General features: G+C 44.6%; 1 protein-coding gene and 1 long non-coding RNA gene across 4 annotated transcripts in view; one reads left to right on the top strand and one right to left on the bottom strand.

Moving 5' to 3' along the window:
- The first annotated feature begins 76 nt into the window (after positions 1-76).
- LOC133244816 (uncharacterized) lies at positions 77-523 on the top strand. The gene is made up of 2 exons (XR_009735523.1): positions 77-217; positions 334-523. It is a non-coding gene; the product is annotated as an uncharacterized LOC133244816 (long non-coding RNA).
- A 5332-nt stretch (positions 524-5855) lies between these two features.
- MTF1 (metal regulatory transcription factor 1) overlaps positions 5856-25796 on the bottom strand; it is a 39843-nt gene continuing 19902 nt past the window's right edge. For 2 of the 3 annotated variants that reach the window (XM_061412459.1, XM_061412458.1), the window contains exons 5-11: positions 24204-24277; positions 23611-23747; positions 20519-20596; positions 12779-12875; positions 11456-12051; positions 7809-7872; positions 5856-6606 (exon numbers count right to left, since the gene is read on the bottom strand). In XM_061412459.1, coding sequence (XP_061268443.1) covers positions 6176-6606; positions 7809-7872; positions 11456-12051; positions 12779-12875; positions 20519-20596; positions 23611-23747; positions 24204-24277 — 1477 coding nt within the window. In that variant the 3' untranslated portion in view covers positions 5856-6175. The remainder of the gene's footprint in view (positions 6607-7808; positions 7873-11455; positions 12052-12778; positions 12876-20518; positions 20597-23610; positions 23748-24203; positions 24278-25796) is intronic. The other variant, XM_061412460.1, reaches the window with a different exon arrangement.

Genomic DNA, 25796 nt, shown 5'->3' with positions numbered 1-25796 from the left:
CACCATCGCCGCCTGCGAGGAGATGCTACGGCAGCTGGGCCGCCGGCGCCCGGAGCCGGCTGGTGGCGGGGTCAGTGCCCACCCCGGGCTGGGCCTGGGAGGTGGGGACTGCCCACTGGCCGCACTTGCTAAGCCCTGGCTTCCCCTGGAGGGTGGACGAGTGTCCCCACTGCTTAACCCCCTACTGCCTTTCATCTGGACGAGAGGCTTTGAAAAAGTTAAGTGCTATCCATATGCCAAACGGCCATCTCTTTCGGGGCCTAATCCAAGGCCTTTCCTCCCAACCTCACTTTTTCTTTTCTCTTTCCTTTTTTTCCCCCCTGTTCCAATCAGAATGTCTCAGCCAAACCTGGAGCGCCCTCCCAGCCAGCTGTCTCCTCCAGAGGTGGCTTTCCAAAGGATGCTAGCGATGGAGCTGCGGAGCCTTGACCATCCCCGAGCCGGGCGCCCTATCTTCTCTCCCTCCCCGGGGCTGGTGGCTGGACTCTGAACAACTCCCTTTCAATAAAGGGGCCAGTCTTCACTGGCAATGGCTGGTATTTGGCTGTCAGCCTGGGGAGGCAGCTCTGCTAGCAGCTGGGTTCACTCCCACTTCATCCTGGCTGAAGGCAGTGCTGAGCTCTGAAATGTAGCTGACGAATGAATACCCAGTCTGATTACCCAGATTTGGGCAGACCAGCAGTGCTCGCCAGAATTATCTGGCCTGTTCTGGGGGATCCAGGTGGTGTTACATGTCCATTTCATGCTTTGGGGGCTCCTAGCCCCACAAAACACTTTTAGCAGAGCCTTTATTAAAAGGAATCCTGCAGACTCTCCTGGTGACCGACCTTTCCTTTCTGTCCCCTCTAAAAACTCTGATGCCTGGGGAGTGGGGAAGTGGTTGAAAACTGTCAGCCATGGGTAGGGTTGGGAAGAAATGCCACAGATACTACCAGATTTAAATAAGCATTTAATTAGGATTTCATTAGTATTTAATATTGCTTTTTTCAATTCCAAAAAGTTAAATTTTCACTTCTTAGAAGATATTTTAAAGTACAATATTAAGTTTATACAAAATGAGCAATTAAGCAAACACCATTATTTCACATTCTTCAAAAATACAAATTCATATTTATTCTTTTTTGGGTTTAGAGGTTTCTTCCTTTGGAAGTACTGAACCTGTAACGTTTTCATATCGCTCAGTGGAAGTCCGTTGTTCCCATGTTTCACAAATAAATTTGGTAGGCTTTTACATAATCCAAATAAAACTATTTGGGATTTTAAAAAACTTTCAACCAAGACCTCTGGCCAATGACTAGTGTGTGTCAAAAAAAGAAGGTTGTTGTGGGTCCTGCCTCTCCTGGCCAGAAAATCTGAGCCAGAGATTCAGCAAAACCCTGTTTCCAGCCACCTTCCCCAAACAGGAACTAGGAGTTTACAGGGAAAAATAACAGCCACCTTGAATTCCGACCTCCCACCCCCATATTCTCCAAAACACAACAAAGGATGTAGACTGTTGAGTCAAACGGCGCCCTGGGGAGGCCTGAAGACACAGGGGAAAAGGGCAAGACGGGCCTCTTGGACTTGGCACCACTATGAGGATAACAAGGATATTGCAGAAAACACCCCTGGGTTTGGTGAAGAAAAGATTTTATGAAAAATTTCCCCGTAAGAAAAAGAGTAGAAACTGCATTGAGCTGAGAAAGTGACATGACATCACCCAATTTGGGGCCCAGCAAGCACACCACCAAAAGGGCAGTGTGTGGTTTTAAACTTTGCTTCCAGTAAAAAAAGCTTGTACTATGTACACAATGACATAAAGATCCAGTTTAATTTGCATTTTTTCAGTGCAGACTGAGAAGCCCTCTCTTGAACAGGAGTAACAGAAATGCCCAACAGTGATCATCAGCTTCCCCAAAAGGTTTCAGAAGAAACATGGGACCCCTTCTCTTGCCTCCCAACACATGCAAGAGAAAAGAGGCTAAACTGACGACCAATCAGAAATATGCTTAATTCAGTTTTGTTGCCTCTCCCCTCCCCAATATTTAGGAATGGTCAATTTCTGATCTATCTCATAGCAGAACTATTTGCATATGATCTATGGAAATCTTTCTGCTTTGGCTGAAATATGTTTTAAAACTTCTCTATTCGTTGTAGCCTGAAAACTGAAGATAAAATGGGAGGGGAGAGGAGTGAGAGGGAAGGAAGAAAGTTCATAAAGCAGATTATTAACAGCTTTGTTTACTGGATTCAATGAAGGCTGGAGGCTTTTGCTTAAAGAGTCGACAGGATGGCTAGGGTGGTGACCCCCACCACCTTCCCCAAACATATTTCTGATTGGTGGTGTAGAAATACTGTAAACTCATTAGCAATATTGTTGCAGTTCCACAATCAATGATTTCAGTGACTCTGGAGAAGTCTTTAGGATTAAGGACAATAGACCTGATTACAAATGTAAAAGTCTAGAAAGTGCCAGGTGTCTACCTAGGAACAACCGGTTTCTTCCTTTCAGGCATCACTGTGTAACGGTGAAGGGGGAAAGATGGCAAACGGCCAAGCAAAAGTGATGAAAAAGGGCCTCAACAGTCAGCAGAAGAAACAGGACCCGCAGCAGTTCTTCAGAGAGCCTGAGGGGGTGCCCTTGGGCACACAGGGAAGGCTTGCATAGATTGAGCAGTTGCTGAGAATGCATAATAGTGTTTCCCTATGGACAGCCTCATAGCACAGGGCTGATAGAGTGGAAAACGCGGCCAGGCCAGGGTCACATGGGACAACGACCGTCAAGCTACACATATTGCACCAAGGTAAGTGCTTTTCTTGTCACACCTCAATTTAACTTTTTTTCTGAGCAAAAAATAAAACTTTGTGGAAAGTATATATATGTATATATATACACACACAAAAGAAATTGCAGCAATTGAGTTAAAGATAAAATAACCTAAAGTGCTTTTTTTTAAAAATTATTTCTTTAATATACCAATATGAGGTTCTGCAAACCCGTCCCTTTGGACACATTCAGCATTATACAAAATCTCTCAGAAAAACCCACCCGCCCATTATCCCCATCAGTCTGCTGCCTTGACCCTGAAACTAAAACTCTCCAGTCTATTAACTCTCCAGAGATGGTGAAAAGAAGTCCCTTTCTTCTACCCAGAGCAGTCTTCACACCTGAAGGCCCCTCCTGGGCTTTGTACCATGATCTCCTTCTAAAGGGGGGATGGGGTGGGGTGGGGTGGGATTCGGTGAGTGACACCAGTTCCTGTCATCAAACTACTGATGCCCCCGAGAGGTTGGCCAAACTGCCAGGAAAGGTAAGGCCACTTTCCCTCAATGCCTCCCTCACCTACCTGGGAAGGGCCAAATTCACTAAGGCAATTTGGTGGTGCCAGCCAAAGTTTGCGGCCACCTGCCAAGCCCACAAATCCCCAAATTCCCCAGGCTGACTAGCACCCTATAAAGGGGCAGTCTAACTGGAGATGCCAGTGGGAGCAGAAAGTCTCAGTCTACGGGGGATATGATTAAGGTTACCGTGGGAAGAAAAAAGGCGTGATTTTACCTGCTGGAAGTCTGCACACCTTCCCTAGCTTCACCCTAGGATCGTTCCTGGGTTTGAAAACCACTCTTCATGAAGGCTCTTTGTGGCTCCATTTTCAGTGGCCATCTCTTCTCCAAGGCCCTTGGCACTAGAGACCAGGCTGATAGAAGCGGGTAGGTAGGGTGGGGAAGAGTGCGAGAAGAGGAAGGAAATGAGACTGCCTACCCTGTGGAGTAAACCTGCTCTTCACAACCACTCACTAGCATTTTAAGCATATCCCTGATGTTTTCAAAAGCCCCCCTGTAATCAGTCACCCTCAAAAGGCAGATACTTCAACTAGAAAAATCTGTCAGCCTAAAACTCTGCTTCTTCACCACCCTCAACCTTAGGAGAGCAGAAAAGTCACTGACCCAAGCAGACCCAACACAAGCACAGCAGTGGGGAAGCAATATTTCAACCATGGGCACTTCTGATGGCCTTCACCGGGCTCCTGTTTTCCACCTCAGCTCCCAGGAGCCACATCTCAGGTGAGCCTAGGGTGCGCGCATGGGGAGGTGTCTTGGGACCCCACTGTGCTGCTGTCTCTCAGAAGGTGTAGAGAAAACAGCCAGGGACCTACCGCAAAGCTTCCCACAAGCTCAAGGCTGAGCGACAGCCAAGGACAACCCATACTCAGCAGCTGTTTTCCAGGGAGACGAACCCACTGTGGTAACAGAAGGTTCCTCCTGCCTTATCAACTTCTGCTGAGGTCAGTGGTCACCCAGAACCCACCAGTTTTTTGGACAGGAGAATGCAAAGGGTCAAAAAAGAAACGGATTCTCCTGACTAGACCCCAGGAGTGAGAAACCACCAGCTGCTTGTAGTAAACCCCACTTCTCTCCATGGCAGTCACATTTACCACCTCTGCCCTCTCATCCGAATCTGTCCCTGAACATCCTGTTAAAAGCAGGGCCCCTGGCTCCCAGGTAAATGATTACTCTAGATACTGTCTTGGCTGGCCCTGAGTAATGGTGCAGGGAACAGGAGAGTGACAAATGCAGATCTCGTCACCTTAGGGAGTGAAACAGGAAGGCGAAATCACGGCTGCTTTCTGCCTAACGTCGCTGACTCAATAGGGCAGCCCTGTGTGTGGCACCCTACTGCTTGCTCAAGGCAGGGACGAGGCCCTTGGGAGGCAGAGGCCTCGTTAGACCTTGGGCCATACCTAGTTTCTGAGTTCAGTGAGTGTGGGGAGCACTCGTGACTACATTAATATAGCCAGTTAAGAGAAACTTTCCATTTTAGTGTGGATTGTATTTTATGTTTTAAGAGGCAATGACTGACTCGGAGCCAAAGGCAGAGAGATGGATATAATTCTATACACAAATAAAAAAATTTTTTTCCCTATAACACAACTTAATGAAACATTCCAAATGAGATAACTTATTGCAACATTTCAGGCTTTTTGGTGGAAGGGGAATTTTTTGTTTTACCCTGAGTAGAAGATCATCGCTTTGTGTTTGTTTTTTTTTTTTTTTCTTTTTTCTGTTTAGAAATCATATGACTAAGCCGAGCAAGTCACATCCTTCTTTGCACTGTACTAGGCTGTATGCAAAATCCAGAGCGGTGAGAGGCAGAGATGGGGGGGGGGAGGGCAACCAAAAGCCTGGCTGGAACCCAAGACCAGGATACCTGGCCTGCCGATGACATGCCAACTGAACATCACTCCCATCAAGCCGCACCTTCTCCTGATCAGCAAAATGCAGCTCTTCTGCTCCGAGGAAGAAGATACCATTCAAGGAAGGCAGACCACCAGCCAGCAACTGGCCATAAACCACATGTCCACTCTAGGACAAAACAGGGATGATCACCAAGAAAAATTCATTACTGTGATCTGCAAGCCCTGGCAACCAGCAGAGAGAGAATCGAGAACCCAGAGCAAACAGTATGATCACGTTGATAGAGCCTGCTCCGCACAGGTGTCAGGGACAGACAGAGAGCAGTCAACAACTTGCTAGGGCTCCGGAGGAAGCGGACAGTCCCCACAGCCTCGGCCCAGGATTTTGGATGCCCGTTTGTGATGCTGCTGGCAGGGTGACATCAGCCATAGTCACCCTCAGCTCCACCATCACCAAGCACAGACCACAAAACTGCCTCGCCCGATCCCTGTCCAGCTCACGGCTGTCTGACCTGCCTTTGCCACATGCCTCTTGGATGGAGTGAGGGTCTGGCCTTGCAAGCAAGCTTCAGCCTCAAAAGACTCACAGGGCATCGCAACATCCAACACACTGAACTCCACTGCCCAACTACAAAGACCCCAGTGCAAGAGATGGGCAGCATCAGATTGATGGAAACCACACCCTTTCATTTAGAATTTTTATGCATACGAGTAACCTTAATTTCCAAGTTCACATGACAATAAGCAAAAGTGACATACAGTGCAGCCAAACAGTTCATTTATAACTTAGCCTTTTTTTGTGTTTTTGTTTTGTTTTTTCCAAAGATCAGTTCATTAAAAATGGATGATCCTGGGATTCGAATAAAGAAAATACGTCTGAAAGGTGAGGATTACAAACAGTAGATTTCTTCATCCTTCAAATTGCTGACCCCCACGATGTTACGCATCACACACCTCCTGCTTCCTGCTCGGCCTGTTCCAGGAGGGGAGCACATGCGGGCCTTTCACTTGGAGAAACTGCTGGTCAGGCCCATCTCTTCCTCTTCCTGCAGTAGTGCTTCAATGGGAATCAGATTGGAAGTGGTGTCCAGGCTCTGGAGGGACAGAAACTCTGACATATCTATGGCACGGAGTGGCTCTGTCTGCGGGTCTGAAGGAGTCACCGCCTGTCTGCTTTGCTCACAGGAGGAGGCGGCAGTGGAAGAGGATGACAGGGGGATCGGGGGTGGGGAGAAAGTCTGTGGTGGCAGCTTCAGGCTGGGCCCGTCAGGAGGCTGGGCGCTCAGCGTGGGAGGGGGCGGGGAAGGACAGCCCTTCCTCCTGCTGCCCGCCCGCTCCTTGGCAGAGTCCCGGCACGCGCACTGACACTGACAGGCCTCCTCTTGTTTGATGATGATCACAGGAACACTGAGGCCAATCTGCTGTACAGCGCTCCCTGCGAGAGAGGCGAGAGAGACTGCTCTTCAAGTAGCCGCAGGGCAAGGCCAAGGGCAAGAGGACAGGAGGGTGTGAGACTAGCTGAGCACCGCGGAGGCAGAACGATGGGAAGGGTTGGATGCCACGCTCCGGGTTTTGTTCTGCTTTAAACTGGACCGCGTTCTTCCTCAAGAAGCCTCTGACACTCCCCATCCCCTCCAAGACAGAAAAGCCACACATCTAAATGCACCCTATTCTCCTAGCTTCATCTCTGGCCGCTCTCCCAGGCACCCACCATGCCAGCCACAGTGGACGCCTCTCTGCACGTTCTTCAAAGCTCTGGGCTCAACAGCTCGTCCTTCTGCCTCAATTCTTCTGGAGAACTTAACTCATCTCTGAGTTCATTCCCCTCCTCTCCCAGTGCCTCCAGGCAGTGTTTGCAGCAGGCTTATACCTCAGGGCTGGCCCGAGGGCACTGTCGTGTGCAGAGGGCACTGTACCATTTAGCCCTGCCTGCCCCAGAGGCTCTGACCTCCTTTAGGACATTCTGCTCATCTTTGCAGCCATGGTCTCTGACACATTTGTGCACACATTCCTCCTCTTTTTCCTATGTCTGTTGTGCACAAGCACACTCTGAACTTAGACAGGCTTTGTGTGTCTCAAAAGAGCTAGAGACCACGGGGCAAGAGAACAGGTTGGGGGCAAGGCTTGTCTGAGAACGAATGCTTTGGCGTTGCCACAAACTCACTGATGCCTTTGGGGGACTCGTTTCATCTTTCAGAGCCTAAGTTTTCTAATGTATAAAAGAAAGAGTTTGAGAAAAAGGACCCTTTAGCTTTATAGGAGTTTCTGACCCAGATGCTATTTCTTCATTACTGTAATTAGAAAAGAGTCCAGTGAATTAATAACTTCTCTCTTTAGCATTAACTGTGATTCAGACTTTGTTCTGGCTATATTAAAGGCTACATGTAAAAGGGAAAGAACCATTACTAGTTAAAGAATGTTAAATGTGGTATTTATGCTATAAGTGCAGTAACTTTCAATAGCTTTAAGAATATGAAATACTCTAACAGAAAGATAATACATGATAAATGTAATTTAAAGGAAATTAAAATGTAATTTAAAAGAAATTAAAATCCAGGGCAAAGCAAGATTAACTAACTGTGCCTCAGGGGGCCCAGAGAGTTGACTTCCATTTACAGCTAACACAGAATTACGTACCTGTGCTACTGGCCACTGGTACTGCAGTGGTAAAAAACACCTTCTCAACTTTAGATGCTTGCTGCTGGGGGGAAAAAAAATCACATTTATGGCTACTCAAATATGATAGATCCCCAAGGACATGACACCTCCCCACTTGTAACAGTCATCCATGAGGACAGAAAACCCTCAGTGTTCAGGATTTTTGCACTGAGCGATGTTTTGTTTGTGCTCTGACATGAGGTCACCACACTGCTGGACATTCAGTGCTAATAATGTAGCCGTCTTTGTCCCCTACTCCTTGGCTGTCTCCCAGCTGCTTAATCCAGTAGGTTCTATGTGCACAAAGGCTCCTCCAAGGTTGCTTTTCTCAAGTGGACGGTCTTCTCAGGGGGAGCCTGAGGGCTAGTTTCCCCTCTAAGTTCTCTACTCCCTGCTGACTCCCGAAGTTCTTTTTACCCCTTGAGGACTAAGCTGCATGCTAAGGACAGGCCAAGACTTCCTCTCATAGGCAGAAGACCTATGAAGGCCCTAGGCAGTATGGTGTAAGCTGCACAGGATGGTGCTCAAGGGTGAGCCCTGGACTTAGCCTCACCAGGATTCAAGTTCAAGCTTGGTCCCTTATTAGTTTTTGATGTCAGGAAAGTAATTTAACCTCTTAGTCTTGGTTTCCTCACCTGTAAAAACTGGGATGACAGCCCAAAGACTCTCCCAAAGGCCCAAAAGGATGAAATGAGACGATGCATATGAAGCCTGGGGCATACCATGGGGATTCAGCAAATACTAGCTGTACATATGATTACTAAGTAGGACCATCAAGTTGTGCCCAGAAACCACCCCTCACTTTAGTACACTTCCTATTCAACTGGCTATAGGGTTTTTGCTTTCTCCAAGTCATATTAAAAAGGGCTTTATCTTTCGTCCTTTTAAGGAAAATAAAAAGTGCCTCTAGGATGAGTCTAGGAGGAATATGAACGCAAGTTATAGGGGAAGACATTCTGAAACAATTATGGAGGAATGAGACTCACATACAAATACATGAAAGTGAACATGTGCTTAGTCACTTCAGTCATGTCCCACTCTTTGAGACCCTATGGACTGTAGCCTCTGTCCATGGGGATTCTCCAGGCAAGAATACTGGAGTGGGTTGACATGCCTTCCTGCAGGGGATCTTCCCAACCTAGGGATCAAATCCAGGTCTCCCACATTGCAGGAGGATTCTTTACTGTCTGAGCCACCAGGGAAGCCCACATGAAAATGAACTGGGTGGAAAAATAATAAGCTGTTCCATGCAATTCCCCAGGGCAGCACAGATCCAGAAAAAGGAGATAAAGAAACCATGGATGCACATGGTTGCCAGAGGGGAGGAGAGAAACAGGCGAGGGAGAGTAAAAACTGCAAAAGGCCAGTTGCAAAACACACACGTCATGGGTATGAAAGGTACAGTGTGGGGAATATAGGCAGTAAGTATGTAAACCTTTGGATGGTGACATGTGTGGTGGTGTCACATATGGTGACTAGACTTATCACGGTGATCACTTTGAAATGTACAGAAATATCACTGTGTTGTCTAACAGGAACAGGGGCAGGTCCATTGTATTTCAAAACAAACAAACAGACTCACTGAAAGATCAGTTTTGTGCTTACAGGAGGCAGGGGCCGGGTGAGGAGACAGGGAGTTGGATGAAAGCAGTGAAGAGCCAGACCTCCAGTTAAGAGATCACGTACGAGGGGCACAAGGCACAATGTGATGGACACGATTAACATTGCTGTATGTGATATATGAAAGCTCCTTAAGCAGTGAACCCTGAAGTTCTCACACTCAGACATTTTTTCCTGTATCTTTAACTTTGTATCTATCATGTGATGATGGATGCTCACTAAACGTGTGTCAGATTATTATGCTGTACGCCTCAAACTTATACTCTGCTATCTATCAATTGTATCTCAATAAAACTGGAAGAAAATAGAAAAAAAAAATGCCATGATCATAAATGAGATAGTAGGATCATTTTCTGTATACAGCCATCTGCAAATAAAGAACAGTACAAATAATGGGAAAAAAAAATTTTTTTTTGGCCGTGTCGTGTAGCATGCGGGATCTTAGTTCCCCAACCAGGGGCTGCCCTCTGCAGTGAAAGTGCGGAGCCTTCACCACTGGACTGCCTGAGAAGTCCCTGAAAATAATTTTAAATAATGAAAACAATAGTAACAACCAAAAAACCCAACCACCTGGAGGCAGGTTGGATCACAATGCTGAAGAGGCCGTTCTAAGGACTCTGGCCATCTGAAACTGGAACCAGGGTGCCTCCAGAGGTGGTGGCGCCCATCCCATTTATGGAACTCGAGTGCTCTTGCCAACCGGAAAGTGCTCCTGCCTTTCCGGTTCGTTTGGCAGCATCATACATCCGCCCAGACCTACTCCTGCTCAGTGCAGCCTTTCCTCCACTTAATTCCTGCTCACACCTCAAGAAGGCTCACCTGGCGCGTATGGCCACCCAGCAAGCCCTTAGTCTCTGAACCCCTCATCTGGCAGCACAAGGCAGCAATCAGGAGCATGGATTCTGGGACTGGTCTGCCTAGGCTTTGCCATTTATAAGCTGTGTGACCTTGGACTAGTCACTTCACTTCTCTGGGTCTCAGCTCTCCATTGATAAAATCATATCTACTTCCTAGGATTGCTGTGATTAAAATACTTAACATGGGGGGGTGACATCTATATGTTTGTAGAGATACAAACATATACAGATGTTAATAATCATTTATCAATATTAATTTACTTACAATAACAGTACCACATTGATACAAGCTGTTAAAAATGAGGGAAACTAGGCTGGGGGTGGGCAGGGAGCAGGAAGTGTATGGAAGTTCTTACTATTTGTTTGATAAAACCTAAAAAATATATATAATCTAAAAATAAGGTCCCTAAGGTAATGATTGGCACGTTAGATCCTCAATTTCAATAGGTGCTTAGTTAGCACGGGAAGCCCAGACATACAGTAAGGGCTCCAAAGGTCACAGCCATTGTTATTTTTTATTACCATTATTTTTATTATTTGACACTTTATCTACTGGTAGCATTAACTTTCTTTTAGGCATTTTAGCCTCTTTAACTAGAATATAAGTTTTTATCAAAAAGAAATCATGTTTTTTTTTCATTTTTCCAGATTTCCAAGAGTATCCTGTGTGGTATCTGGTATACAGGAGGCCCTCAAAATATACTCAGCTGAACAACCACATCACGTCCTTAGCCATTGAGACCACACACTTGGGTAGAAAATGGCTCTACGATGGATTCTGGGAGCACAGATTACTTCTGACTTGGCCACTGTGGTCTGTTTCCATCTGATGAGGTCCCATCAGTCCCTCAGCCTAGGCTGGACTCTGCCTTGGAGAACGTTCTCGGGCTCTCCTGTCAGAGCTGACAGAATCAGACCACAGCTGAAATACCTAGGTAAATCTGAAAACTGTTTCTCTCGCCCTCTATTAAAGGTATTGACCACAACATCCCAGGATTTACGCTGCTTGATTATGGGGCAAACGACTGGTAGAATGATGTGTTTCAGGGTAGAAATGACAGCTGTTTTCCTTTTTTGACGTAAAGGCCTCTGAACACGTCACCCACCCATACACTTTGCCCACTGGGTCCCTTTCCACCTCATACTTACAATTTGCTCTTGAGCCTGCGGCGCGCTGGTGGCACCATTCAGTAGCCACTGTAAGTTCTGCTCTCCCATGACCAGGCTGGGCTGCAGGATAGCCGCGCTGGGAGTCGGGGTGATGGTTATAGTGGGATTACTGGTTAGGACAGAGTTGGCATCCAGGGGCAGAGTCTGGACCATGGCTGGCAGGGGCTCAGTAGTACTTTGTGGTTGGGGTGGTGCTGCCATGGCTGATGCCACTGCCGCTGCTGACGCCAAGGCCCCAGCAACAACAGAGAGTCCTGGTACGATGGGCTGCGGTGCCTGGAGGTGCGGAAGAAACTCTTGATGATTAGCAGCAAACTGCGTGCTGTGGGCAACAGGCACTTCTGGAGGTTGTAAGAGAGCAGGGGGGTTGCCAAATGCAGCTTGCTGGGAACCAGTTCCTAGGGAGGGAGCAGGCAGAGGAGCAGATGGTGCTGAGGCTGGTAGTAGAGGCTGGGGTGGCTCGGAGATGCCAGGCTGCAGTATAAGTGGAAGAGATAAAGATGCTGAATGTCTTGTGGATGGCGGAACATCACTGACTGACTCCGCATCACCATTAAAACTTTCAATCAAGGCAGCTGGCAAGAAAAAGAAATAGAAATATAGATACACATTCCAACCCTTATATAAGCCACAAAAACATAGTCTCTATGGGCCACACCAAAGACAGCTGAAGTCTGTTAGAGCTGATTCCTTCACTGCGGACAGGCTGGCTCTCTGCTTTTCATCTAATGACCCCTCTGGTCAAAGTACCAGGCTTTACCTTCAACCTCACTTTCTAAACATATAGACCTAGTATGGACCTAACCATAAAAAAAATGTGTCCTGTGGCTTTTGTGGAAAAGAGATTAGACCTTCTTTTCTTGGCATATGACCACTGAACACACTTTCTAACTACTGTGAAGCTTCAGGGACATATTTTCATTCAAACACAATCTGATCTACATATCTGAAGTTTGGTTTGTGGATTCTACCCACTCATGAATGGGGTGTCACATCAGAAGAAAGTGCTCACAACTCCTCTCACTTTTTGAAGTCAACGAAAACTTTTGGAAAAGGGGACGTTCTTCATTTGAGGGTCCAGGAAAAGTAGATCCTCAAGTAAACCCTTGATGAGGGAAGCAGGGGAAAGAAAAAAATGGAATTGAGCTAAAAAGCCCATCCTTCTCTGATCCCTCAATGTAAGTACACTTCATTCAAAGGACCTGAAATATATCACTGTGCTTGACATCTACCGTGTCAACAAGTGTGAATTCTCCTTCCCAGTGCAGAGATCTGAGGGGGAAGAGAGTCTGTGCAACAAACCTGTCTGTTGAGGATCTTCCTGAATTGCCGGGTCATCTGACTTCTGGAACATTGGTCCAAAAATGATTGCTGGTGAGAGAGTGCTGAGATTCTGGCCCTGTGTCAGAGACAGAGACAAACGTATGAGGCGCACATCCGAAAGCAGGTCTGCAGCACGAGGCAGCACGGAGCAGCAGGACGAGAATGATCTTTGGCTATGCTTCTGTTTCTAACTTCTCTTTTCCTTAGGTGACATTTATTCCCCTAAGCCTCAGACACTGAAGATCTGGGTCTTCAAACACTCTGAAGCTGGAGTTGACAAACTGACTTGCTGGCTGAATGCTTGTTTCTGCAGATAAAGCTATACTGGAATAGGCACTCTGGCTCACTTTTGAATTCTCTCTATAGCTTCTGCACTGCAATGGCAGAGCTGAGGAGTTATGCCGAGAATGTATGGCCACAAAGCTGAAATCATCTATCTGGCCCTTTACAAAAAAAAAGTTTGCTGATCCCTGCTCTGAAAGATAAAATCCTACATGAAAGTGGGGTTGTATAATATCTATTACTCGGAACTTGCTTTTCTCATGTAATAATAATAATGTATTGTGAATATCTTTCAAGGTTATTATACAACATCTATAATATTCTAATATGTACCCATGGTGCTGAATCCAACAATATAAAGAAACCTAATAACAGACAATTATAACGGCCTTATCCTCACCACTGGCGTTCCAGTTTCGTTCTAACTTACAGTTAAGAAAAGGTCAGAGGCATTTTGAAAAGCTATGAAAAACCAAAACACCTAGATTCCTGAGGGCTTGACTCCTGCCAGGCACCAAATGAAATGACCACCTCTAGGCTTCCCTTTCGTTTATTTAAGGGAAGGGGAAAACAGTAATTCTTTCGGTCCACCTCCACTCCGCATTCTGGAGAGCAAGAGTGACAAAAGCAAGATTCCAAGAAGTTCAGTGACGCTGATGACCAGTGTGATATAGGGCTGGCCAAAATGTTTGTTCGTATTCTTTGTAACACGAAGGCAGAAACCTATGTAAGGCTTCCAGCCTCTAGTCCAGAGGGAGTGAGGAATCACAGGCCAAGAAAATGCCTTGAAACCTTTCATCATGACACAAAGTACGAAATTATATAATTTATAATAATTTATGAAAGTGAAAGTCACTCAGTCGTGTCCGACTCTTTGCTACCCCATGGACTGTAGCCTGCCAGGCTCCTCTGTCCATGGAATTCTCCAGGCCAGAATACTGGAGTGGGTTGCCATTCCCTTCTCCAGGGGGTCTTCCCAAACCAGGGATCGAACCCAGGTCTCAAGCATTGCAGGAGGATTCTTTACCATCTGAGCTACCAGGGAAGCCCAAGAATACTAAAGTGGGTATATATAATAATATATATTATATATAATTTATAAAATATATTACATACATATGAATGTGTAACTGAAACAAAAGTCTATGAAACAGAGCCTGTCCTTATGATCTGCAATGTCTTCTCTATTTTCTATTCTATTGCTGTTCTCAAAATGTTGATTATAACCCACTATTTCATAACCCAATATAGATGCACCATCCAGTTTGAAACATAGTGAGCTAACAACTTGCCACTAAGCCGCAAGCTTTGCAACTTCTTCATGGCTGTTATTTTTTTTGTTGTTCTACTTGTTTATGAATCATTACAGGAATAACACTGTTTAAAAGGAATGAGTCTGTGACTTCAGAAGATGATGTACAAGAATTTTCACAGCAGTACTACTGTAACAGCTCCAAACTAGAAACTTTCCAAATGCCCAAGGGCAGGAGACAGAACATACTCTTATATTCATTTAGTGTAATAACTGTTCAGGCGCTTTGCTGGAGCAGCCGTGAAGAGATACCCCACATCCAAGGTAAGAGAAACCCAAGTAAGATGGTAGGTGCTGAGAGAGGGCATCAGAGGGCAGACAGACTGAAACCACAATCACAGACAACTAGCCAATCTGATCACACGAACCACAGCCTTGTCTAACTCAGTGAAACCAAGCCATGCCGTGTGGGGCCACCCAAGACAGACGGGTCATGGTGGAGAGGTCTGACAGAATGTGGTCCACTGGAGAAGGGAATGGCAAACCACTTTAGTATTCTTGCCTTGAGAACCCCAGAACAGTATGAAAAGGCAAAAAGATAGGACACTGAAAGATGAACTCCCCAGGTCGGTAGGTGCCCAATATGCTATTGGAGATCGGTGGAGAAGTAACTCCAGAAAGAATAAAGGGATGGAGCCAAAGCAAAACAACACCCAGTTGTGGATGGGCCTGGTGATGAAAGCAAGGTTCGATGCTGTAAAAAGCAAAATTGCATAGGAACCTGGAATGCTAGGTCCATGAATCAAGGCAAATTGGAAGTGGTCAAACAGGAGATGACAAGAGTGAACATCGACATTCTAGGAATCAGCCAACTAAGATGGACTGGAATGGGTGAATTTAACCCAGATGACCAGTATATCTACTACTGTGGGCGGGAATCCCTTAGCAGAAATGGAGTAGCCATCATAGTCAACAAAAGAGTCCAAAATGCAGTACTTGGATACTATCTCAAAAAGGACAGAATGATCTCTGTTCGTTCCCAAGGCAAAGCATTCAATATCATGGTAATCCAAGTCTGTGCCCCAACCAGTAATGCTGAAGAAGCTGAAGTTTAACAGTTCTATGAAGACCTACAAGACCTTCTGGAACTAACACCCCAAAAAGATGTCTTATGGGGGACTGGAATGCAAAAGTAGGAAGTCAAGAAACACCTGGAGTAACAGGCAAATTTGACCTGGGAGTACAGAAAGAAGCAAGGTAAAGGCTAATAGAGTTCTGCCAAGAGAATACACTGGTCATAGCAAACACCCGAACAGCAAGGAGAGATAAGAAAGCCTTCCTCAGCGATCAGTGCAAAGAAATAGAGGAAAACAATAGAATGGGAAAGACTAGAGATCTCTTCAAGAAAATTAGAGATATCAAGGGAACATTTCAGGCAAAGATGGGCTTGATAAAGGACAGAAATGGTATGGACCTAACAGAAGCAGAAGATATTAAGAGGTGGCAAGAATACACAGAAGAACTGTACAAAAAAGATCTTCACGACCCATATAATCACAATGGTGTGATCACTCACCTAGAGCCAGACATTCTGGAGTGTGAAGTCAAATGGGCCTTAGGAAGCATCACTATGAACAAAGCTAGTGGAGGTGATGGAATTCCAGTTGAGCTATTTCAAATCCTGAAAGATGATGTTGTGAAAGTGCTGCACTCAATATGCCAGCAAATTTGGAAAACTCAGCAGCGGCCACAGGACTGGAAAAGGTCAGTTTTCATTCCAATCCCAAAGAAAGGCAATGCCAAAGAATGCTCAAACTACCGCACAATTGCACTCATCTCACATGCTAGTAAAGTAATGCTCAAAATTCTCCAAGCCAGGCTTCAGCAATACATGAACCATGAACTTCCAGGTATTCAAGCTGGTTTTAGAAAAGGCAGAGGAACCAGAGATCAAATTGCCAACATCTGCTGGATCATCAAAAAAGCAAGACAGTTACAGAAAAACATCTATCTCTCCTTTATTGACTATGCCAAAGCCTTTGACTGTGTGGATCACAATAAACTGTGGAAAATTCCTCAAGAGATGGGAATCCCAGACCACCTGACCTGCCTCTTGAGAAACCTGTATGCAGGTCAGGAAGCAACAGTTAGAACTGGACATGGAACCACAGACTGGTTCCAAGTAGGAAAAGGAGTACATTAAGGCGGTATATTGTCACCCTGCTTATTTAACTTCTATGCAGAGTACATCATGAGAAATGCTGGGCTGGAGGAAACACAAGCTGGAATCAAGATTGCCGGGAGAAATATCAATAACCTCAGATATGCAGATGACACAACTCTTATGGCAGAAAGTAAAGAAGAACTAAAGAGGCTCTTGATGAAAGTGAAAGAGGAGAGTGAAAAAGTTGGCTTAAAGCTCAACATTCAGAAAACTAAGATCATGGCATCTGGTCCCATTACTTCATGGCAGATAGATGGGGAAACAGTGGAAATAGTGGCTCTAAAATTTATTTTGGGCTCCAAAATCACTGCAGATGGTGATTGCAGCCATGAAATTAAAAGACACTTACTCCTTAGAAGGAAAGTTTTGACCAAGCTAGCATATTAAAAAGCAGAGACATTACTTTGTCAACAAAGGTCCGTCTAGTCAAGGCTATGGTTTTTCCAGTGGTCATGTATGGATGTGAGAGTTGGACTGTGAAGAAAGCTGAGTGCTGAAGAATTGATGCTTTTGAACTGTGGTGTTGGAGAAGACTTGAGAGTCCCTTGGACCGCAAGGAGGTCCAACCAGTCCATACTAAAGGAGATCAGTCCTGGGTGTTCATTGGAAGGACTGATGCTGAAGCTGAAACTCCAATACTTTGGCCACCTGATGAGAAGAGCTGACTCATTGGAAAAGACCCTGATGCTGGGAAAGATTGAGGGCAGGAGGAGAAGGGGACAACAGAGGATGAGATGGTTGGATGGCATCACCGACACAATGGACATGGGTTTGGGTGAACTCCAGGAGTTGGTGATGGACAGGGAGGCCTGGCGTGCTGTGGTTCATGGGGTCGCAAAAGTCGGACACAACTGAGTGACTGAACTGAAACTGAGTAACTGTTCAACAATGAGAACAAATAATCTATATATTATTTTATGCAATAACATGGGTTAATTCCTCAAACAAAATGTTGCAAGAAAGAAGCCAGGACTAATGAGTATAGGCCACATTCAAATTATAGAAAACATAAAAACAGGCAAAATTCATCTTAGGTTGTGAGAAGCCAGGATAGTGGTTATCCTTAGGAAGAGGTAACGGCTGTTAAGGGACCTGATGGGGGTTTCTAGGGTGTTGGGAATGTTGTACTTGTTGATTTGCATGCTGGTTATGACACAGGAAGGGGCAGGGCACAACCTTTAAAAGAATGGCATGGCCTGTTGTTGTTTAGTCGCTCAGTTGTGTCCGACTCTTTTGCGATCCCGTGGAACTGTAGCCCACCAGGCTCCTCTGTCCATGGGATTTCCCAGGCAAGAATACTGGAGTGGGTTGTCATTTCCTTCTCCAGAGGATCTTCCTGACCCAGGGATGGAACCTGTGTCTCCTGCATTCCCAGGCAGATTCTTCCCTGCTGAGCCACCAGGGAAGCCCGGTGGCATGGCCTGAGGACACAGCATAAAGTGATTACAAATAACTAGGTCCAAAATGGCCATGAGTTGTCTTCCATAAAGGTCAAACAGTGGGCAGTGGCCCAATTCCTGGAAATCCCCACCCTTTCCCCAAGATAGCTGGAATACTCCTCCTACTCATTAGCCTATGTAATTACCCACCCCTATAAATTCGGACAGCCCGATACCCTGCTGCCTCTTGGGCCTTTCTAGCCTTCCGAGATGGTTCACACTCTTGAGTACTCCCTGAAGAGTTTGCTCCCTGAAGAGCCCTTCTTTCACTCTACTATGGCTTGCTCTTGAATTCCTTCCTGCACAAAGCCAAGGACCTACACTTGGTGGCCGTCCAGGGGACTCAGATGTGACCATCCTCTTGTCCCCACACTTTCCCTCCTGCGACAGTTACAGGAATATGATGAACTGTGATGACTCATCAAGCTGTACATTTATGACAGGTGTACTTTTCTGTATGTATATTATACCTCCATAAACAGGTTGGTTTTTTTTTTTAATTAAAAAAGGTAAGTGCCAAAGGGACTGACTCAGCCACTGCCAGGCTTCAGGGCAATAACCCTGGGGGCAGAGCGAGCTGGAACCACCCCCTCAAGTTAGGAGCGAAGAACAGGTTGAGCCTCTGTGGCCTGGAGCAAGAGACATGAGAACACTGAGCTGTTTGGGGACAGGATGGATCCTGAGGCTCAGGGGCCAACAGGCCCAGTGGGCCGTTCCTCAGAGCTTCAGCCCAAATTCACACCCAGGACACACAGAAACATGTAGGCTGCCCAGGAACCTGGAAAATGATGATCTCATAAAAATATATCATTTAATTTTAACTCATTATCATTTCTTTTAAAGCAGGCAAGGCAAAATCCATCCTATTCAAGGAACTTTGGTCTTAGTCTGAAAGACTAAACGCTGGAAGACAAGGACACAACATATAATTTGATCCCAGGGGAGAAAAACAGGGCTCTCTCTTGCTGTTGTAAATTATGGATAGAAAATGCTTTCCTTTTTCACAAGTTCTCAATGTCCCCTCATGTGGTTCCTCACTGGTGACCTCAGGGCTCCAGAAAGCTCCTCAGTCATGTGTCAAGTCCCAGTCAGGGAGTGGATACCTCAACCATTTCCCATGATCTCTGATATTAAGGAGACATTATGCCCAGAAATCTTACCCCATGTGGTTTAGAGGGCAATCTTGGCCCAGTACTCTTAGAGCATCAGCTCTGAAATGTGAATATGCCAAACAATCATACAAAGTGCTTTTTTTCGGGGGGGGGGGTGGGGCTTCAGATTGGTTAATTTCTATTCATCTCTCTTCAGTTCAACTGATTCTTTCTCCTGTTATTTCCAGTCTGCTGTTGAACCCATTTGGTGAATTTTTAAATTTTGATATATTTTCAGTTCCAGAATTCCCATTTGGCACATTTTTTTTATAGTTTCTATCTCTCTGCTAAGAGTTCCTATTTATTAAATCATTACAAGCAATCCTTAATATGCTTGAGCATTTTAAGAGCTACTTATAAATGCCTGTCCACTAGTTCTATCATCTGGCTCATCTTGGGGTCAGTCTCCATAGTCCATAAATGAACTTTTCTCTTGAGTAGAGGTAATGTTCTCCTATGTCTTATGTTTACTAATTTTGGATAACCCTAGACATTGCAAATGATATGCTGCAGAGACTCAGGATTCTGTTACACTTCTTGGAAGAGTATTTGGTTGTTTGCTATAACATTCCAGTGACTTGGCTATGCTCTAACTCCAAGCTCTGTCTTCCCTGCAGTGGATGGCAGCTGTCATCTTCATCCAGCTCTTTAGCCTCAGCTGGACTGCTTGGGGTCTGCCCCACACACCCACAGTTCAGGGGTCACCTAGAGGTTTGGACACAGCTCCAAACAGAACTTGGGACTCGACCTGTGTGTTTTCTCCTTTCCAGGTCATCCCCCGAGACTCTCCAGGTGCTGCAGTAGCCCTGAACTCTGTCCTCCTGGTAGTCACTCCAGTAAGAGCGAGTGTTTACTGAGCCTGAGCCATCTTGTTTGATATCAACTGGGCTTGCTCTGAGACGGATAAGCCATAAAGCCTGAAGACCCATCCAGTGCCACTGCTATCTTCCAAGTGGCCCCTTTGTTCAAATGTTGCCTCTGCCTGTTTGGGTTGCTCTCTGGTGCCTTCACGTAGTTGTTTTCATATTTTGCCCAGCATATACAGTTGTTTTCTGTGGGAGGGCTGGTCTGATATGCCCGACTGGAGTAGGCACTCAATAAATATTTGCTAAATAAATAAAGAAGTTATTTTCTGGTGCAGGAGGTTATCAAGCGAGTGATCTGGGCCAAAAGGCACTATGCATTGGAAAGAACAACCTCTCCAATGAGAGCTCTTATCAGGAAACAAAATCAAAACACCCTAAGTGGCTAGTAATTGAACACAACTCAATCTGAAAGACTTCCAAGACTGGCCTCACTCAATTTTCCCACCAAAGGGAGGCTCAATTCTTGCATTTATTTTAATAACATCCATATCACAGGTACACTTACTGTATTGGAATTTTCTTGAAATTCAGAATCTGTGGACAGAAGGCTTAAATTCCTCAGACAAAGTGAGTGATTTGTATCCTGTGAAAGAAAAAAAAATTTAATTGACAAACAATTGGGATTTACCGTATTCTATTATGTAATAAAACACTTGATTACAGCGTCCCTAAGATTCCAAATGTCTAGAGAATAAAAAAACATTCAAAACAAAGGCTACCTGGATTATTTCAATTTTTAAAATCCTGATATTCTTAAGAGGAAATTGTTTATGTTCTTAAACATGGTTAGTAGAGTTTAAGAATTATCTCACGACTCAGGCTCCAGAGTAACAAAAGCTATAATAACAGGAAATCAATAATATTTGTGAAATTGGTCTATCACTGACAAAGCAATTTTACGTGACTTCATTTACTATTAATATAATCCTCTGTAATATTATTTCAGATTCCCATTTTAAGTATGAGAAAATTAATGCTAAGATTAGCAGTAAACAGTCCAAAAATCACTAATTCACATAACACGGACCCGGTGCTTCTGACTGAAAGTCCGTCTTCCATTACTTCACAGTGTCCCCAGCATGGGCAGCTCAGGACTGTCACTGAAGAATGGTGCTGAGGGGTTGCTGTTCCTATACACGTGTCTGGGCCGACTCAGAATCCTGGGTTCCTAGAATGCCAGCTGTGGTTCAAATACTTTATGTGGTCGCCTTACTTTACCTCATGTATCGTATGTTCTGATTCGTGCATGTTTTTAACAAATACTCACTGAGCATCTAATACAAATTAAGCCCTGTTCCAGGCCCAGGGATACAATAATAAAGTCCCTGATACCAGAGAAAGGGCGCCAGACATAAAACCAAATAAATATACAGTATATAAGAGAGTGAGGGGAGTGGAGAAGGCCAGGGGAGGAGATGCTCTTTTATCAGATTAGGAAGGGACTCAGATAAGGTGGCCTTAGAGCAGATCCTGAAGAAGGCATGGGCCATGCACACATGTGGGGAAAGTGACTCACGCAGAGGGCACAGCACATACAAAGGCCTGGAGGCAAGGCGGGTTTCCCCAGTTCAAGGAACCACAAGGCAGATGGTGCGGCTCAAGTGAAATGAAGTGAAGTAAATGAAGAGAGAAGTGACCAGGCCACAGTGTCTAGGACTTTCTGGACCACTGTAAAGATTCTAATTTTTACCTTAAGTGACATAAGAAGCTACTGAAGGGTTATAAGCAGAGAACAGACATGATTTGCCTCATTGTTTAGGAAGATCAGGGTGGAGTATCAGTGGGGAGAAGGGAGGGGAAAGGTGCTAAGAAAACCACTTAGCAGGTCATTGCAAGAATCCAGGCCAAACAATGACAAGGGCTTCGATGAAGTAATCAGATCAGATTCTAGAAAGATGGAACTGATAGATGCTGGTGGGTGTGTGGAATGAGGGAAAAAAAAGAAGAGTCAAGAATGACTCCAGTATTTTTGGCCTGCGCCACTAGAAAAACAGAGGTGCCATTTACTAAGATGTGGAAGACTGCAGGAGGAACAGGTTGGACGCGTCAGATCTGGGAAACGTAGGTGACAGCTGGGTGGAGACATCAAGTAGGAGGTTGAATACGTGTCTGAAGTTCAGGAAGAAATCTGGGCTAGAGATATAAATTTAGGACTCAAAGGCAATTCTGATAGCTTTGAAAGCCTAAGACTAGAGCAGATGCACTCCACTGGGGAGCTACCAGTCAGCCAAGAGATGTGAAGTCTGGACCCTGTGCACTGGGGCCTCCAATGCGCAGAAGCTATTGGTGAGAAACTGCGATTGTTACAAAACTGAGAAAATGGATCGTGACTTCATAAATGCAGCTTTGTGGACAAAAACTCTCAAATCTTAGTGTTTTTATCTGGTTTTACAGACAGTGAGACTGAGGCACAAAGAAGCCATTTGCCTAAGGTCATGCGTCTAGTGGTGGAGCTTGGATGTGAATTCAGACTCTTCACAACCAATGCTGTTTTACCTCCTATGATTGGGGTGGGGTGGGGGGCAGTCAAGACCAGGCTCTGGAATCAGATGGTCTGCCTAAAGGGTGCTAATTACAAGCTTTGGATACTTAGGCAAGTTATTTAATTTCTCCTTACCTCGGGTTTCTCTATCAGTGGTATGGGAATAATAATACTGACCTCTTGTAAGCAGGATAATTCACTGAAGAAAACTTAGCACGGTACTTGGCATACAGTAAACATTCAGTAAATATTAGTTATTATTACCAATAAAACACAGGAGGAAGAGTCCTTTTAAAGGGATCCTTTTCTGTTTAAAAATCAGAAACCAAAGAATCATGCTGTCTCTTCCCAAATCAAAACCATATTACATACTTTAAGAATCTTATTGTTCTAAAGGGGGTCGGTGAGCTTCCACTTTATTTATAAAATAGTAAAATAATAACAGTTCTCACTTTTTGGGTGCAAAAGACATAAGGTAAGTGCCCAATACCATATCAGAAGTAGCAACAGTAAATTTATCCCAGGATCTCTCTGGAAAGAAGCCACAGAGGAGAGGGCTTGGTAAGGAAAACAGACAAAACCACCTAAACCTCTTCAGAGGCTTGTCTATGGTTCAGTGCCTTAAAGGCAGTGGCTATCAAACCATCATGTCTGCAGACAATTCTAAAGGGCAGGGGACCACCGCCCCCGCCGCCCCCAGACTCCACCTGGTTCTCCAGTGATGGATTAATGGAAGGGTGAAGCAAATTATTAAATCGTGTCCCAAACTCAAGTTCAAATGTACCATTTTATACGACAAGAATGGGAAAATAACACCCTTTGAGAGCACCTGGCCAACCCTTTGGCAGCCATTCTGAGACCTCTGGTTCCAAGACACCTCTTCCACCAGACGTGACGGAGGGGAGGCGGAGCCGAATCAGGGGCTGACGCACAGGGAGCCTGGTGAAATTTCTGGCTTCTGCCACCCCCTCACAAAGACGTAGATCTTGACACTGATTCTTCTCTCTCGCTAACAGATTTAGAGAGAAGGCATTTTAACCTTTTAGTTTGAGACACAAACAACTGTCGCTGTTCTATGGTGCCCAGATCAAAACGAGAGACAAAACACTCCACACCTCTGATCCATTGTGATTTAGAAGTGCACTGTATGAGTTTCCTTTGTTATCGTGACCTTTCATGTGACTTTTGAGACTGTATTGAGTGCTGAATGTTTTCTCACAGCCATTACTGGGGCAGAAAAAGGGTCTTTCACCTGCAAGAATGAAAAGAGGTGTTAATTTCACCATAAAATCATTTCACTGGATTGAGACATCTACTGTCCCCTAACATAGGGAAGTAAATATGCTCATGAGGGTTCAAGTAATACACTGGATCAATTACCCACAAGTTAATCATCCCAGTCCTAAAATTTAATGGAGAACAAAGCACTGAGAATGGCCTGCTCCTAGGAAGTTAAAAGAGAAGCTAGTTTCTTTTTCCCCCCTCAGATTCTTTACTGAGTATCTCTGAATTGGTTTTATTTCTTAAGGTTAAGCTCCTGAGTCCAGTCTTTAGATCCTTTTTAACATCTGAGAGGAACTCAAACATTATAGGTGAAGGCCAACTGATTAGACTTGCTCTCTCCACAAAGCTGTACCAGTCTCGATGGAAACACACGTAATTTACTGGCTCAACGAAGGTTAAAAGATAAAAATTAGCCTAAACTCACCAGTATGTGTACGGACGTGAGTTTTAAGGTGGTGGCTTGCTGCAAATGCTTTTCCACAGCCATCATGATCACACCTAAGGAAGTTGTTTAAGCAGAAAGGATAGCAGTCATTAGCTAATCGACCTTCATCTTTAATATCTCTTGTAAATACAAACTTAAATTAAAACTGCTCAGAACACTATGATCAGATCGACAAAACAGGTTTTACAGGTAGGAATGATGACAGGTCCCTGGAAAAGTAAGGTGACAAATCTGGAATCAGAGGGAGAGGCTGGCCCAGGAAACGTGTTTCTTGTCCTACAGGTAAGGCACATGCTGAGAGCCCTAACAATAAAAGCCTTTTGATGAATGACACAATGGAATTCTATTGACAATGAGAATGCATATGGAAAATCTACTGTGGCAAATGAAACATAAGGAATATCAGTGATGGGTACAGAGGCTTTCACATAGGCACAGGGCCCGAAATACAAAGAGCAAAATCAGTTAGAATACACTGGCTACAATGTGATTATCCGTCATCTTCAGAGAACTTTTCTCTTTTACTTTCTTGATAACTAAAACTAGAGGTAATACTTCCCTCCTTAGGACTCCAAGGGCATTTATCTACATGCTACTTTTATGGCACCTGTCATTCCCAATCTTATTTTATCTCTGTGTGCATACATTTGTTATCTCTTCTCCTAGATTGCAATTCCTTTGAGGGCAGGGTCCATGTAGTTCTTCACATCTGCTGTAGTTCTTGCACATAGCAGGCATTTGGTCACTATTTACATGAATGAATGCATATACTTATAAGCCAAAATATTTTATTTCTTTAAATAGAAAGCTTCTCTAAAGCATTTTACTTTTTAAGTACATAAAATCATTGCATCTAAAGCCCCATCTAACATTCAAGAAAAATTAGCAGTTTTAATCATGACAAAAACACGTGTAATTGAAGAGAAATCAGAATCCCCTTGATAGCCCTATGGGGAAAAAAGCAACCCAAGCTTCATAGCAGCTGGGGAGTAACCAACTAGGATCCAAACATTCTTGCCTTTAGAGGGGCCATGACTCAGAAATGTATCTGTAATTCTTAAAAAACACACTTCCATTTAATTGGTGTTTAAGAGTTGACTGTCCCTGAAGAGGTTCCGATTTTTAGGTGTCCTAACAAGATGAGTGATTTGAGAATAGAAAGGCAGCATATTTAATGCCATGAATGTAACAGCAATCCCTCCTGCCTAAATTCAGAAACATGTTTATAGGCAGTTTTCAGTAATATATAGACATGTTATATTTAGGACGAATCCTTACAAACTGGTTACCTCATTAAAAACATCATATAATCACTCCAAAGTTGTTTTTCAATCCCTGCTGAATGCCCAGAATCACACTATATGCTGTGAGCACAGGAGAAATTAGATGATACAACTCCTTCCTTCAAGCTTATATTTATACATGTATCAATTAAATATATAAGTGTGTTCACATATATATATATAAACGGAAATCTATAGATAAAAATGGATGCTCCTAGCACTGTTTACAATAGCTAGGACATGGAAGCAACCTAGATGTCCATCAGCAGACAAATGGATAAGAAAGCTG

This window comes from Bos javanicus, chromosome 3 (assembly GCF_032452875.1).
Source record: "Bos javanicus breed banteng chromosome 3, ARS-OSU_banteng_1.0, whole genome shotgun sequence".
NCBI classification, from domain to species: domain Eukaryota; kingdom Metazoa; phylum Chordata; class Mammalia; order Artiodactyla; family Bovidae; genus Bos; species Bos javanicus.
The sequence above is the reverse complement of the archived record's forward strand: the minus strand, read 5'-3'. Positions and strand labels throughout refer to the sequence as shown.